General features: G+C 51.6%; 7 protein-coding genes across 7 annotated transcripts; 4 read left to right on the forward strand and 3 right to left on the reverse strand.

Moving 5' to 3' along the window:
* Positions 1–915: 915 nt before the first annotated feature.
* Positions 916–2290, reverse strand: E0L32_001264 (uncharacterized protein; the record flags this gene model as incomplete). The annotated part of the gene is made up of 2 exons (XM_031135324.1): positions 916–2053; positions 2115–2290. 2 exons carry the CDS (start codon positions 2288–2290, stop codon positions 916–918), a joined length of 1314 nt encoding a protein of 437 aa, XP_030991778.1.
* Positions 2291–2724: 434 nt separating this feature from the next.
* E0L32_001265 (uncharacterized protein) lies at positions 2725–3234 on the reverse strand (the record flags this gene model as incomplete). Its single annotated transcript, XM_031135325.1, has 1 exon — positions 2725–3234. The coding sequence occupies one exon, from the start codon at positions 3232–3234 to the stop codon at positions 2725–2727; it is 510 nt and encodes a 169-aa protein (XP_030991779.1).
* A 1940-nt stretch (positions 3235–5174) lies between these two features.
* On the forward strand, positions 5175–6778 carry E0L32_001266 (uncharacterized protein; the record flags this gene model as incomplete). The annotated part of the gene is made up of 3 exons (XM_031135326.1): positions 5175–5892; positions 6231–6435; positions 6766–6778. 3 exons carry the CDS (start codon positions 5175–5177, stop codon positions 6776–6778), a joined length of 936 nt encoding a protein of 311 aa, XP_030991780.1.
* A 1004-nt stretch (positions 6779–7782) lies between these two features.
* Positions 7783–8925, forward strand: E0L32_001267 (uncharacterized protein; the record flags this gene model as incomplete). Its single annotated transcript, XM_031135327.1, has 4 exons — positions 7783–7957; positions 8017–8230; positions 8292–8391; positions 8449–8925. The coding sequence occupies 4 exons, from the start codon at positions 7783–7785 to the stop codon at positions 8923–8925; spliced, it is 966 nt and encodes a 321-aa protein (XP_030991781.1).
* A 465-nt stretch (positions 8926–9390) lies between these two features.
* E0L32_001268 (uncharacterized protein) lies at positions 9391–10752 on the forward strand (the record flags this gene model as incomplete). The annotated part of the gene is made up of 1 exon (XM_031135328.1): positions 9391–10752. The coding sequence occupies one exon, from the start codon at positions 9391–9393 to the stop codon at positions 10750–10752; it is 1362 nt and encodes a 453-aa protein (XP_030991782.1).
* A 909-nt stretch (positions 10753–11661) lies between these two features.
* E0L32_001269 (uncharacterized protein) lies at positions 11662–13056 on the forward strand (the record flags this gene model as incomplete). Its single annotated transcript, XM_031135329.1, has 1 exon — positions 11662–13056. One exon carries the CDS (start codon positions 11662–11664, stop codon positions 13054–13056), a length of 1395 nt encoding a protein of 464 aa, XP_030991783.1.
* Positions 13057–13766: 710 nt separating this feature from the next.
* On the reverse strand, positions 13767–14937 carry E0L32_001270 (uncharacterized protein; the record flags this gene model as incomplete). The annotated part of the gene is made up of 4 exons (XM_031135330.1): positions 13767–14129; positions 14200–14582; positions 14648–14763; positions 14825–14937. 4 exons carry the CDS (start codon positions 14935–14937, stop codon positions 13767–13769), a joined length of 975 nt encoding a protein of 324 aa, XP_030991784.1.
* Between the last annotated feature and the right edge of the window lie 729 nt (positions 14938–15666).

Below are 15666 nucleotides of genomic sequence, written 5' to 3' on the forward strand. Positions count from 1 at the left end.
GGCCTTCAGGAGTTAGTCGGAGATTGGGCTGGTTTGAGTGATACTGATGTGGATTGCGGAGGCGCCTCGTGATGCAAGTTGATGTGCGCATCCTGGGCCATTCTTTTGAGCTTCATCCTCTACCCTTGGGAGATACAGTGAACCTTGGCACCGATAGTCCCGGATTTGGTCAGCTTGTTGCTCTCGAAGGCCATGACAAAAGGTTTCCTAACCACGAACGGAACGAGCTTGTGAGGACATGCTATGCTTCATCAAGTGCCTCTAAATGATGGAGGTAGCCGTCGCGCTTTTGGCCAGCGGGTCTAGCCCCGTATTTAACGGTCCAAGGCTGACAGACAGGTGCTGCAACCTCGGATAGAACATGGCTGAAATCGATGGTGTTATGTTTCTTCACACCTAGACAATGATGCAAGCGAGCTCAGTATTAGAAGATCTGTTGCGCTCTGACGAAGGACGAGTATACTGCCCGATTATGGTTGAGAACTCCATGATTTCAGTTAACATGTTGCGTTTTGGAAATGACTCCTCTTAGCAATGACCCTGTTTAGTCGAAGATCACATTGCCTCACCTCATCATATCTCTGTACTCCTCGATGGACTACCTACTCAACTGGGTTAGTGCAGAAGCTACAAATGTCGAGCCTATTGCTCTTTTTCCTTCAATTTGCCCGCATAGGTGCTAATATAACCTCGGTGAACACAACGGTTCAGAAGGAACAGTCAGCACTAGTATAATATCACGAATGCATGTACAATATGCGTCCAGCTTGGGTGGCCCCCAAAAGCAGAATATCCATTGCAACCCTTTGATTCAACAAGAAGTGATCCACCGTCATAAGAAGACAAGCTAATGAATGCGTGATGGTTCACCAAAACGCCAAGTCTGAGTACCAGCTCAAGTACCATCGATATAGGCTATCCCTTTCCAAAGTAATTCAGAAGCGTGTTCGCTTGAGCCGCGGCCTTCTTCGGAGAAGTGTCTGGCTTCTTGCCGACCTCGAGCACATCAAGGAACTCTTCAAACTCCGCCTTCGGAACTATGCCGCCGCTTGCCTCCTTGTGGCCACGAGCAAAAGAATCACCCAGCCGCTCTCGGAGCGTCGGGTCAGCAGCACGCCCGGCGACGTCACGCAGTACCTCGATGATGTTGACTGGAGGGTCTCTTGCACGGGCGCACCGCGGAATTCGACAAGAGAAGTTGATCATGCCAGGCAGATACCCCTCGTTGGCCACAAGCACCACTTCTAGTTTGCTCGAGCTGAGGTGGCCTGCCCACCGTGTAGCGATGACCGGATGCACCTGGGCGGCCGAGCTGATACGAAATACCGCTATCCTCCCGTCGGCCGAGAACTTGGGTGCCGTGTGGGTGCACCGCTCGACCTCGGCATTGACCTCTGCTCTCGCCGCGAGCAGGCTGGGGTCGCTCAACAAGGCCTTGGGGGAGTTTGCGGCCCTCAGCGCCTTCCACGCTCCCGGGACGTCATAAGAGGCTGTTCTGCGTGGGGCGTTGATAAGTGAGACTGCGTCGTTGATGGCCTTCTTTGTGTGCACCTTCAGCGTAGCCTTCATATCTGGGAACGGAGGCTCCCACTTGAAGGTGTTGCCGAGGTCACCATGAGTGCCCATTATGCAGAGCCAGTCGCAAGTCTCCTCCACTTTCTCGTGCATTTCATGGCAGATGAGATATGTCAGCAACGATGTTGTCGCTACGGGCGGGTAATGGCAGGCCGTAACGTGTAGGGTGCCTTGGGGGTGGTCGTCCTCAAGCGCATGGTGATGGTCAATAATCAAACCGCGATGGGAGCCCTCGACGAGCGGTGGAGACTGTCTAGATCCCTGATCTAACACGAAGATGAAAGCGGGTTTCAAAGCTGTCATGGCCGCGCGTGACGCTTCATCATGCACCGTGGTGCCCTTCTCTAATAGGTAAGCGGTGATCAGATCAGGGTCGAGGCCAAGTAATGTCAATGTCCTTTCCAGTATCATTCCTGAAGTGAGACCATCGGCGTCTTTATCTGGCACGATCAAGGTGCGTTCACCCGCAGATACGCTGCTGTCAAGTCAGTCGAGGTGGCAAATGAGGCCGTAGTGAAGTTTCGGGAGCATCGGCCCACCATTCGAGAATGAAACTCCTCGCCGCCTCTATCTTCTCGACTGGAGCTGGCCAGATAATCTCGCCTCTGTCATCTCTTGCGGAAGGTGTCAGGTGATATTCGGGTATCTCAATGGCTGCTCGCGCTTTCTTAGGACCTCGCCCGCCAGTCATGGAACTCGTTGCAGCCCGTTTCATGGCCGCTGTGCGGACACCACGACGGCGCGCGAATCCGATCACCAGTGATGTTGAGGTTGCCAGACGGAGCGGATATGACCTTGGCATGGATGTATTCCACTTGGCGTTCGGCGGAGAGAGATTCTTACTACTCGTTGACGGAACATTATACAGAATGAGGTTGGTGCCTAAGACTGACTGTCGTCATACAATCTCTCGATAACGCTAGCGCAAAGATCAAGCCGCCACGCGCGCCATGCCGAGCTTGGCGCCATTGAAAACCGCGGCTCCGATGAGCTCAGCCAGTCATTCCATTACTTCAGGATGCCAAAGCAAGAATATGTGACTAGATTAGGGACTACCGAGACCAACTACATCCTAATTTCTCGCCCAACTGGCCACTCGTTCCCCATCCGCCAGCCGGGATCTCACCGCATGTTTCAATCCTCGAATCCTCAAGCGGTAGGCCGCGGGGGCAACTGGTAGCTTCCTCCCTCATCCTCGAGCCAGGCGATTGAGTTGAACTCGACATCAAGTCTGGAGATCTTCCAGCAGCCCTTTGCACCGTCCTTCTTGGCCGCAGTGATGACAGTAATGCCTCTCACGCTTTTGGCCGCCTGTCCGAAGGCGCCGCTCCAAATGAGCGATATCGTGTTGCAGGCAACTCCAGTGACCTTCTCTACCGCAAGAGGGAAAGGCGGGTTGACGCTCTGGACTTGCTTGAACACATCCTTGGAGGGAAAGGTAGGGCTTCCGAGTGGCATGCCGGCGAGAATGTTGATGCTGTCGCTGTACTCGATGAAATTATCGGCGAGGTACTTGTCAGCCACGGCAGGATCGTACGCGGCGATCAGGTCCCGGTAGACCTTGACCAGGCTATCGGCGTCGCTCGGTGACAGACAAGCATTCGGTACAGCCGCGGCTAGGACTCCGGCGACGAGAACAATGGCAGCACTGAAGCGCATGGTGGATAAGGATCTTTGATCGAGACGTCTAAAGATCTCAAAAAGAATGAGTGACTTGGGTAGATGCAGGCATGAGATGGTGCACGACCAGATTACCGACAGGCTGGTCGGGGTTCATGCGCTTAATATAGAAAAGAATATCAGATGCGAACACCATCAGCCTCGTTCACCAGGGTCCGACATTGCTGTTACCTACCAATCAATATGCAGCGGCTCATCGGGTAGTGTCAGCATGAAGATCTCTCTTCCAAAACTGGAGCTCTCCCCCACGATTGTCCGGAAGGCCGTCGACATGTGTGTGGCGCTCGCTGTTGGCAGGCTCGTATCTGCAGAAGCACCACACTCGAACCTGGTCGCCATTGGCTTGTTTGTGCGTGCTGACGGCGAACACCCCAGCAAAGCTTGCTATATGCTAGAGAAGGTTTAATGAATCCGAATCATCGGCGCATGACCCTATAATCTCTGGGCATGATTGGCGAGAGGTGAGACACTTCTGAATGTCCGGAGGGCGGTGTCGGAGGCTTGAATCTCTGTCCTTAATCCAATACCGAGGCGCCGTCGAAGAAAAGAAAAACCAGCGATGTGCCATGGTTTTCTTTTCATAGGAGTCTAGTGCATATGCAGGCGTATGCTCAAACTTGACCACAGCCTCAGAGACGGTCCTATCCCGTCAGCATCTATGCCTAGCGTCGGCAACTGCAGGCGCACCTGCATCAATAGTCTCGGTCTTGGCAGCGGTCCAGACGCCTCCATGCTGGAATTGCTCTGTTCCGAGATACGCAGAAAGGATGTCGCTTGGCGCCGCCTCTAGCAAATGATTGTGCTTGTTCTTTTGCCCATACGTGTCGTCTGTGTATTCTAAGCACCAAATCAACAGAAATGAGCTGCCATTATCTGACTTTGCCAGTGATCTGGCGGACCCCAGATGTTCTGTACTCCGTCCTCTGTATCCGGCCAGCCCATCTCCTCGACGTAGAAGTCCGGGTCAGGGCATGAACCAAATGGACCACAGGTGGTCCGCGACGCCCACTCGCAGCCACCACCTACCGCCGCCTCCCTCATATTCCGTCTTCATCCTGTTGCTGATGACTTTGACCCAGCAGGCCTCGTCCCGGTCCACGTTCCCGAAACCGTAGCTGAGTAAGCTGCGTGGCTGCTCTGGAAGTGCAAGAATGTTCTCCACGCTATCTTCGTCCAGGAGCAGGCGTAGTCATCGCCTCCGTTGTGGTCCGCGATGTACTTGAGCGCCAAGCGGGACAGGCGCTTGGGCTCGACGTCCCCGGGGAAGCGAGGCTGTGAACAGGCAATTGCCATGTCGATTGGCGGGAAGTTAGTCATGATCTTCCCGCTCAACTGTCTGTCATGTAATAGAAAGGCCAGAGTAGAAAAGACAGAGAATCACACGTAGTTAAGCGGGCGGTGAAGTGAGTAAAGGACGCTCATGCCCCACTCGCCGAGCCTGGCATCGGGGAGCCAAGGTCCACGATGTGAGCAGAAAGCCTCCGTATCGTACCAATGCGCTTCATGTTCATCACGATTGTGATCATGCTCGATGTATCGATTTCATCTAACCCACCTCACTGATTCTGTTGGCAGAGTCCGCCATCATATGTGGAGCATAGTGGGAATCGGGATAAGTAAAGTGCCCAGTGCAAATCACAACAGCAACCCCAGATGAGTTAATATCTATGAGCTGTGCACGTAGAGCAATGAATTAAACTCAGCCATGTTCCACTTAATCTTGACAAGATCTACAAAAGCTCTGTGGTGCACTGACCGTCCGCCGTGGTGATAGATCTGTTGCACATGTGAAACACGACCCGGGACCAACCGCCGCCACACTCGTAATCCACAAAACAGAATAGTGACACGACAGCCGGGCCAGGCCGCACATTTTGTTCTACGAAATCTAGACCACCACCACCCGAGAACTATCAAAAATGTGGCACATTCTATCACTATTTGTATGCGCACTAGTCGCGGATGCTGCACTGAGTGAAGCGTGGTCAGGCCATGAAGACCGCTTCACTGTCGCGCAGGCGCTCCGGTTCCAGCCCCAAGTCTGCCAAGTAGCTGACCTTGTGACGAATCGTACCACAGCCGACAGCCATGTAACCCAGCGGTCCGCCAGAGCAAGATCTTTTCGGAAAGGACGGTGCTATCCCTTTTCGCATGAGAAGTTCTGCACCTACACCAACCGCCATTTCAAGCAAGGAGAGGACGTATCAATCATTACGACGGAGGAGAGGTTTCACGAACTCTCCCGCCTATCTGTCTTCCAAGATGATATTGAGTCGATCAATGAGCAACCATGGTTAAGAGATACCAAACGGTTCAAAGATGTTCAGATCCCTGGAAAAGGAATCGGCCTGATCGCAACACAGCCAATCCGAACAGGTCATCAGGTTCTGAGCCGTTCTCCGGCAGTAATGCTTGATGGGCGAGCAGTCAGGACGGCGAATAGGGCAGGTTTGGCATCCTTGCTTCAGCATGCCGCTGCGGACCTCCCAGAGCCTCACCGGTCAGAATTCTTCAAGCTTTCCAAGCACGATCATGTATCCAACCCAGGAGAGGACTCGTATGACATATTCGCAACGAACGCCTTTCGAACGACCATCCCGGACCAAGGCTGGGAGTTTCACTCCATATTTACTGAAGGTATGTTATGTCAACAGTCTAGGGCCCGGATCTTGTCTTCTGACCGCAGCAAAAGTCTCCCGGTTAAATCACGACTGCACACCGAATTGTGCGTATTACTTTGACCCAAGCACCTTCTTGCATAAGGTTGTGGCTGTAACCGACATCCTTCCAGGGGAAGAGCTTTCCGTGGCGTACTACGAGTGAGTTGATGCCGGGATCTTAGGTTGTGTTGGTTCTCATAGCTGACGGGAGAGCTAGTCCCTTGCAACTTCGTAGTAACAGGCAAAAGAAACTGCGAAAAGACTGGGGGTTCGGTTGTAGCTGTTCCCGATGTACTGCTGAGTCACACATTGCAGCAGAATCCGATGCACGGATCACAAGCATCCACCAGCTATGGAAGGAGCTGGATGACTATTCACCAGAGTCCACAGCTTCGCCGGACAAGGCCGAACTTCTCATCCAGCTAGTCGAGCTTGAAGGGGCGATGGGAAGGATGCACGAGGCATACTATCGGGCCGCCCTCGAGTGGAATGGGGTAGGAGAAGCTGTCAAAGCCATCCGGTATGCAAGGTTATGCCTTGATCGAGGACTGAAGTTTCGAGGATCGCACGGCGCATTTATCTCTAGCATGCAGGAGCTGATACGGGATGCTGAGAGTCACTGGAGTTGGAGATTCAGAGATCGTGAAAGCAACAGTGGTCCATCCTCAGATCGATTAGCGTGAGTCCAACACATGTCGGAATAATCGAATAGAGTTACAAGTGCCGGTTCTCGCGGGTGTGGTGCGCCGAGGAAATGGTCTATCCGCTATGTGCTTTAGAACACAGTGTCGGTCGGCCCTTGGATCTAGCAATGATAGGGGCCGAATGACGATAAATCTAAATCCTCTAGTGTGTATGTGTAGATGAGCATAGGTGTAACCTCTTCAGGATACGTTGACATCATCGAAGAGTAGCAAACACCTTTCTTAGCTCTTCAAAGCTGCAAACTGTCAATTGATATTACTTGATTCGGCCGATTGACATCACGCGCCAGTCTATTGGGCGGAAAGCTCGCTACCCGACGGAGCAGATGCTTCCCGAGCGATGCGCTAGGCTGAACTGCGTGCTAGCTCAGCGCCGAAAGGGCTGGAAACAGCCTTATCCGGGGCTAAGAGCTTGGGATCGACGCTGGTTGGTAAAGCCCACATCTTGATTGGGGGTTGTCTTTGAGCTTGAGTTCATCGGCACGTAACTACTCCTGGCAGGGGGTAACATCCCAAGGAATGACAGCGCGAGATTGAGAGACAACATCCGAACTCTTAGCTTGGTTAGAGATCTTGTGCTACAATAACAGCTCAAGGGGACGACGGCTCCTTCGCATTCTGCGGCAGGCTTCGGTAGTCAAGCTTGGAATGTTCAATCAGAAGCGTGTAATAATAAATTCCAAGACTGTTATCTTTGGCCCTTGACGCAAAGTGGCATTCCTCTTTATTGATATGTTTCCCCGTATTTCTATGGGCTGTCGACCAAGGGAATCGATGCTCCGGAGAATGATGGACTGGCTCGGGTTTGGCTAGCTCATTCTCCAGAGTGTGAGAGACTTGAGAACGAGAGTTAGCTAGGTACACAGTGCGCAAGTCTAATGGATATTAGGATGGCATCAACTCTATCCAATTCTTCGACTTTCGGCCTTTCATTCGTCCGTGGTGGCGAGTGATCCGCGACTCCCTGATGCAAACAATGTGAGGTATGGTGCTAGTCGGTGTACGTGTATTACCTTGATACCACCCCGAGGCGAAGTGTATGTAATAAAGGAGCGCCGTGTCCGCCATGCCCTAGGCTACGCTTTCTCGTCCCGTAGCAAGTTTTGTCATCATCAAAGAATTTGCAAGTATCCTGAACGATCGATTCCCTTACTCAGTTCACGATGCATTTCACACGATCTGTATTGACATTGGCCTCGGCCGGGCTCGTGATGTCCCAGCGCCCAACAAATATGTCCATATGTGACTATTACACGACCGCTCTGCTCAAAAATAACACCGGTGCAAATCAGCTCGCCGTTCTGACCCTTGTCGTCAACACGGCTGTTATCGGCAACTGTATGCCTCCATTACGAACCCTCCCTTACCGTCCAGCTCCTGACTAAACAATCATACAGACACTACCCCGAATGTCGGCATCAAGGTCGACGGTATCCTTGCCCCCGGGATGTACAACGGTACGGAAGTCAACCTTTTACCCTACTTCAACGGCGATCTTAAGTCGACAAACCGCGGGGGCAATGCTGGTGTTTCTGTCAATTTCCTTGATGGGGGCGGCGCCGACCCCTTGAAGAAGAACATGGCTGCGAATGACAATACATCCCACCAATAGTACGTAAAATGTCCAAGGAAGTCGGGATCGTGCAAAGCTAATCAGAGATATGTTTGGCAGCTTCCTTCTCACCCATCTGTACGAGTTCTTCGGCGCACTCCTGGGATGCTCCCAGTACGGCATGAACGGATTCCCAGCCTACGATGGTCAAACGTCGATGGTCAGTCACGACTGATACTTAAAGCTATGTGGATAAAGCTAATTTTGGTTGCAACAGGCCAAAGTACACAAGTTCATGGATCTGGGGCCCAACGAGCTTGGGTACTTTGTCCAGCAGGTGGCAATGTCCGCCGCGTCTTTCGGTGTCGCCAAGGAAGACCTTGAGATGGTCGGCATGGCTCTCAACCAGCTGTTCGGCCTGCGATGCAGCCCACCCGCCGCCGCCGTTCCGCCCACCGATAAAGAGCTGCAGGCAATCTGTATCAAGGATACCTGCCCTCTCTCGCCCAACCCCGTGTGCGACCAATATGGGGCCGCAGTCGCTCCGGTTCCCAACAGCACGACTCCTGCTACAAGTTCGGGAATGCCTCAGTCCACCAGTGGTTCCATGACAGGCTCGATGACCAACTCCATGACTGCCACAATGACCAACTCCATGACTGGTCCGCCAAGTGCTGTTCCGACCGCTGGTGCTGCTGTTCATGGAGTCAGTGCGGCTGCACTTGCGGCTGCATTTGCTGCTTTGTTGGCTTGAGGCTTTGGAAAGTCCCCCACCTTCTTTCAAGGGGTGCAACATTGTTTTTCTTTAATGGGAAAGGGTCCAACAGACAGATACTCCACTACCTCAACCTGACTGAAGAAGATGCAAGGCCTATCATTTGTGATCCTGAGGCATAAAGCGGCCTTGGTTGATTCGGCCCCTTTTGCCCTTCTTTATGGCTCTTGGAACACAAAACAACTAGTGTCAATCACCCTTATTCTCTTTCTGCTGAATTTAATATCAACTATCAAAAGTTTGGCTAAATCCGCTTTTTTGTGATGTGATCGCATGGCTTGTTCAAACCAAAGGCTCTTTGTGTGATCACGACAAGCTGGGGATCACTTATTGTAATTAATCACACTGCTAGGGACTTTGTAAAGGCTAGAACATGTGCCAGGTTTGAGGCACCGCTCATTCCTTATCTTTGCCTGATCTTCTAGAATTCTTCTTCAGCCATCAATGCCTCGTCCTAAAGACAGGAACCCTTTCCCTCCCGAGCTCTGGCTCCAGATTTGCGAGAACCTCGAGCACCCGTTCCCCGAAAACGATCATGCACAACGAATGCTAGGGCTTGTGCGTTTGGGAGAGACCTGTCGGGCGTTTCACCAGCTTGTCATTCCATACCAATACCGTCGTATTCAGGCCTTCTGGCTGGGAACTCCGACCCAAGACATCAATATGCTGAAGCTGGTGTGCACATTAATAGAGCATCCTGAGCTTCCAAAACATATCAGGTTCATTCACTTTCAGCAGAACCCAGTGCATAGGAGCACCCCAACATTTCAGAGCATGCAACCGTGGGGTGCTGCGTTAGAGAATGCCTTCACACTGAACAGTTCTGACTGCAACCTTGAGAAATTCTACGGCTTTCCCTTATTCACGCAAAACACATACCTCCTGGTGTTTTTGATGAATCTAGCTTCGGAACGACTACAGAGAATGTCTGTCACAATGCCCTCCTATCTCAACGGGATCATCAGACCTGAGAGACAAGCACCGATTGCTGGGGATGTGAGCGTCCCTAGAGTGCGCCACCTCAAGCGCTTGACAAGGTTGCGACTTGACGACCTGCTTACAAGCGACAAGGCCAATATCTTTCGATTGACTAAATCCATGCCGAAACTCAAGATTCTACAGTTGGTCAACATCAGCAGGATCGAGAAGGCTCCTGACATTACCACTCAGCATTTCAAGAATCTGACACTACTCAGGTTCAACAACTGTGTCATGGGAGCCCATGCTGTGGAGTCGATTGTCATTTCCTGTCCAAAGCTCAAACAATTCGAGTACAAGCAACGCTATGAACTGTGGGCGCAATATGATCTTGACCTGATGGATCATGCCACACCAAAAGCACTTTTTGGTTCCCTTCTGCCCACCCAACGAACTCTTGAAACCATCGAGGTTGATATAGCATGCGCATGCGAATACTGGACGGAGAATCCAGCAGCATGGACCGACAACGATCTGCTGGGTTCTGTACCCCCATTGTCAGCACTTAAAAAGCTGACTGTCAACTTCAACTCGATCGCTCAAGCGGACAAACATTGCCTTGTCCGCTTAATTACAAACTGCCCCCAGTTAAGGGAGCTCAGGCTTAGTCAGTGCGGCATACCGAACCCTCCAGTGATGGCTGCATTCGATTCTGCAATTCACGATGGAGCATTTCCAAACTTGCAACTGGTTATTCTCACGGGAGTTGAAGAATCAATCAAGGAAGAAGAGGAGGAAGAACGTCGGGTAGATGATTGGTATGGTGCCACCGGTGCAAAGCCATGGCAGGAGCGTGGTGAGGTTCGAACTTTCTATCAGAGAACCTAGAGAATTCGTGGGAATGAATGGAGCCATGGATTATTCACTAGGGTCTGGGCAACACCTGAAAGGAGGACAGTTGTGCTGCTTATTGTTTTACCAAGTGCTGGAGCGGCGGCTGAAAGAAGGACACTTTCGCGATTTCGTGTACAGGACGGAAAGATCAGCAGGTGTTACCCATAAACTAAACTTTGGTGCGTGCTGGAACTTGCTTGTCAACCATTCATCAGTGACTCTACCCAAACACGAGACTGTCATGTGTGTATATGTGCTTGTTGTTTATACAGTGAATCATCACTCATTCAATCAAACACCCTTGATGTGGGTCAAGGTCTTTGTGTAAGATACAGAGCTAGTAGCCAATATCAATCCTAGTTCTTGTCTGTGCAACTTCAAAGAGAATCTAAAGCTTCTCGCAATGCAAGACGTTGATGTTTGCAGAGATAGACATCTGCATATAGAAACAGTTAAGAGCTCCATCATGAAAGTGGCATGAGTCTTCTGAACATACATCTCTTCGATGTTCTTAAAGTCGCTTGCAGAGGGCATGGCGCTTGTCGGCCGACTCAGTTTGATTACTTCACTATTTGGCATATCCTGGTATATCATAACCGAGTGATTCACCGAGAATGTGTGTTTTAACTATTCTGTGTTTTCTAAATTAGTGAATTCTCAGTGAATTGCATTTTCCAACCAAGACGCAGTTGTTGAATTAACTCTTTATTGAGTGAACAACCACATCCAGCTTGCGATATGGGTATAGCTCTACAGATACGTATAAAAAGTCTTTCTTTCTCTTTAAATATTACCTGGAATTCTACCTGCAACTCAACCTTGAACGTCTTGAGTCCTTCAACCATCCTCACAGCTTGCCGACAGCCTTGAGCACTGAACTGAACACTGCCCTTCCTTCCCATAATGCCTCCACGACTGGACGGTCTCCCTCCAGAGGTGGTGGACAATATCTGCCGTTTCCTTGCTGAGCCTTGTTCCAGCACCGACTACACTGAGCGCATGCTTGCTCTTATCTCCCTGGGTGCGACCTCTCAATTCATTCGAGCTCGTGTCTTGCCACATCAATATCGGCACCTCAAGAGCTTTTGGGAAGGGTGCCCAGGCCGCTTCATCAGCCTCCACCTCTTGGCTCGGACCTTTATGGAGCATCGACATTACGCCACGTTCACGCGCACCATAGAGATTCCTATCACACCACCGGAGCCTACTCCGTCTGTCTTCCAAAGCCTCAAGAGCGAGTCTGTCCAGTTGTTGGGGTTGCAGTCAAGCCAATCTTCACTGGTTGCCCCTGGACAATGGCATCAAATGACCTGGAAGGTTCAGCATCGTTTTCTCCTGGCATTTCTCCTTCAGCTTGCTGGCACATATGCCAAGAAGATCGATATCGAGGTTCCAGCATACTTTTCGACCTGCTCCACATTCGTGACAGACACCGGAGCAATGTGTGATGATGGCGAGCCGTGGTACTCTTGCACATCAATCCTACCACCTCTACCATCTGTGGAGGACCTGGTTCTTCATCAGTTGTTCTCCGTGGGAAATGGTCATTTTATGTCCATGATTGGTTTGCCTGATGCTGAATTCGATCGCACGATGGTGCAGGAGCTGAGGTACCAAGAGATGGGGGATGTGGACATTCACCAGTTCAGCAAGTTGAAGACCCTCACCCTTACGCACTGCAGCCTCAGCCAGGAAGACCTCGAGGATTGCTTCTCACTGTGCCCCGGTCTGGAACATTTCTACTACTATGACAGCTGCTCACACAGCGGCATGTTTGAGTGGCAAGCAACACCGGCCTATATCATCGAGGCACTAGTGCCTTTCCAGAAGAAGCTGAAGTCTCTGCATATCAACTTGGATTGCACATTCAGTGAGCACTGGAACCAAGTTTCGCTGGAGGACCAAGCATATTCTATTCGCGATCTGTCCCAGTTCCAGGCTCTCGAGGAGATCACATTCGACCGACGAGCTATATGGGGCTCGGACGACAACTGCTTCACCAATCTGTTCTCGTCGACACCGAGATTGCGGAAGCTCACCATCACGCACCTCATCAGCTGGGAATATGAAGGCATGGAACGATTGGCACTGGACATCCGTGCGGGAAAGCATACCTGTTTAAGGGACATCATCATCCATGAGGCATCTACCGAAGAGGATCCTGCCATGATTATGTACGTGGAGGATCAGAGAGAGTGGCTGTTGAAACACCTTGCTGCTGATGGTGTCAACTTTCACATTCTAGAGACCACGCATCTTGAAGAGATCGTGAAGGCTCATAGCAAGATGAGTCGCTAGGAGGATCCGAGAAGAATCCCTGATGGGCAAGGGTTTTTTCATTATGGATTGCCGGCACCACAAACCGTGCCACTGCCCACTCACAGTGCTTTGAACCTCAAACCGGCCATCTCTTGTTGGCAATACATCAACTCAGCACTAGATTTCTTTGTCATCTTTTATACCTGAATAGAATCAATCAATCACCATTACACCTCACTCTAACCTGTATAAACCTATCATCAGAACAACAAACAAGAACATCGCAAATTCTTCCCTCTGCCTTCATCTTGATATTTGATCTCACGCCAGCTAGTTCCCCTCATTATATGACGGGAGCCTACAATTTGCCTAACTCATCATGGTTTGGTTTCGCCTGATCTGTCGCATGGGTCGCCATTCTCCCACTCGCGCCAATTGCTTCCAGTCTTCCGGTCTCTTTGTTCTGTTTCTCTGCACAAGCCTTGAATCGAGCGGGAAATGCCTCGAGGCGGCATGGGATGCTATTGGATCGATATGGAAGATATTCCGGAGTGAACAGGATGGGGAAGCACCTGCCTGTATTGGGTCATTACCTGAAAGGTAAACGCGCAGCCTGCAGTCTTGAGTAGTCTTCATATGATCTGTCTCAAAGCAAGGCACACAGTATCGACACTACAGAACTTTATCTAAATAATGATCCTCCTCAAAACCTTGATGAGAGCCGTGACTTGAAGCAGCAGCTGTACCTCTTATTTCTTCCACTCACGTGACCTTGAACTCCTCCTGGACTCCTTTCTGGCAGCTCTCGCCCTCTTCGCCTCCCCAAAGATGGCGGCCAGCACCCATAGGATCCACATCACGGCGGCCACGACCGAGTAGGCCACCTTGGCCGGCACTCCGGCCCTAGCCAGCCCAAGCCCCAGCCCGCCATTAATGATCCCCAGTGTAATGAAGATGCGCCCGTTCCAGATGTGCAGGTAGGACCAGACCTGGCGCCGTCGCAGACGCTTGAACCGCGCGTGGTGGATGAGGCCTAGCACGGGTTGGATGAGAAGGGCGGCCAGCACAACGATACCGATGATAGGGTGGTAGTTGACTGCATCGTTGCTCAACTGGCCGAGCGGGTGTGGTCAGCATAGGTTTAGATTTGGAAGGGTCCCGGGTCGATTGTTCGTGGCTTACCAGATTTCCGTTTCCAAACGGGATTCGCACGATGTGGACCAGGTAGAAGCCTAGAGCGGCGGCGGCAGCAAAGACGATGTATGCGACGATCTGCGTGATAGCATGAGCCCAGATGGCGAACTTGCCGGGAACGATGCGCATGAGGATCGAGCCCAGCGGGAAGAGGCCGATGAAGGCGATGGCAGCGAGTATCCCGTGGATGGTCCGGTAATGCGTTGCGGCGCTAATGTCGAAGCCAGCGAAGGAGCTGCTCCCACTCGATATGCCTGGGAACCCAGTTGACGTGTCTGATCCCGAGTCATCCTGTCCGCCGTATCCTCCGCCTCCCCACGGATTGCCACCACTGCTCCATGGGCCGTAGGCCGAGACGAGGCCGAGTGAAGCTATGGAAGGGAAGATATCCTGATCAGTTTCATGAGTAACTTGCCATGGGATTGATATTACTTACAGAGCAAAATGGTCGTTGTCTGCTGCATTTTGAGGTTTGCGATGATGTTGTGTTCCACCGTCAGCGAAGGGTAGGAGGGGTCGGGGTATAGCTGAGTTGGTATCACCATGCCGTCCCTATATAGATAAGACAATTGCAATGGCTTGCTGTTTCCCCGGACCTCGGGCTGGGGAGGACCGGCCAGCCTCAGAGTTTAAGCTGCGTTTGCGAAGATCCCATCGGTAGGCGGCAGTTTCAACTACTGCCGAGCTGGAAGAGCCCACCCACAGGGTCATCTTTTGTGGGAGCATATTGTTCAACGTTAGTGTCAGGTCTATTTGCATTGGCTGAGAGGCCGTCTTGGCTGCTGTCGCGGCACAGGCATTGCTGACGCGGTGGGATCAACGCAGGATTCGTGCAGACAGGATGGTTCGGTTCCGCTCGGGACCGAGCTGGTCGGCTTGCGTCACGACTTCGATGGATGTAAGAAATCGTGACTGTTTCAACGGATTCGGGTTCTCTTAATTCACTGATTACAGCAGAGCAGAAAATAATTAAGAACAATGATATCAAGCATGTCAATGCTGCCCAGGAAATGGTTTTCGTCTCGTGGATGAGGATTATGGTGAGTGAGTGTGGTGCGCTAGTCAGCATCCCAGTCTACTTATAAGTCCCAATGAGCGACTTCTTGCAAGACCAGTACGCCAAAGCCGACCTAGACACTGCCATTACAGGTGGCAGCTCAATGAGCTTTGATCTATTTGAGGCACAAAGCGTGCCACATCAACAGTGGCCCTCATGAGTCGCAGCGATCTCGAGGGTGTGACCAGGCGGTCTTTTGTAGCCTGACCCACTGAGAAATGTCTCCGGGGACCTTCAACAGTTGGTCAGGTCGCGCCAAGACCGGACTCGGCACCCGGATCCGCATGTCAACCTCGCTGTCTCTTCCCAGGCCGGAGCGGAAGCTGAGTAGCTACTACGAAGCGGGCTTGCGGGTAGTTCGAGGAATTCCCAATGATGTTAGCCTGTCATCCCCATCC

The sequence above is a fragment of the Thyridium curvatum genome (genome assembly GCF_004353045.1).
Source record: "Thyridium curvatum strain D216 chromosome Unknown NODE_5_length_802575_cov_81.998223, whole genome shotgun sequence".
In the NCBI taxonomy this organism is placed as follows: domain Eukaryota; kingdom Fungi; phylum Ascomycota; class Sordariomycetes; order Thyridiales; family Thyridiaceae; genus Thyridium; species Thyridium curvatum.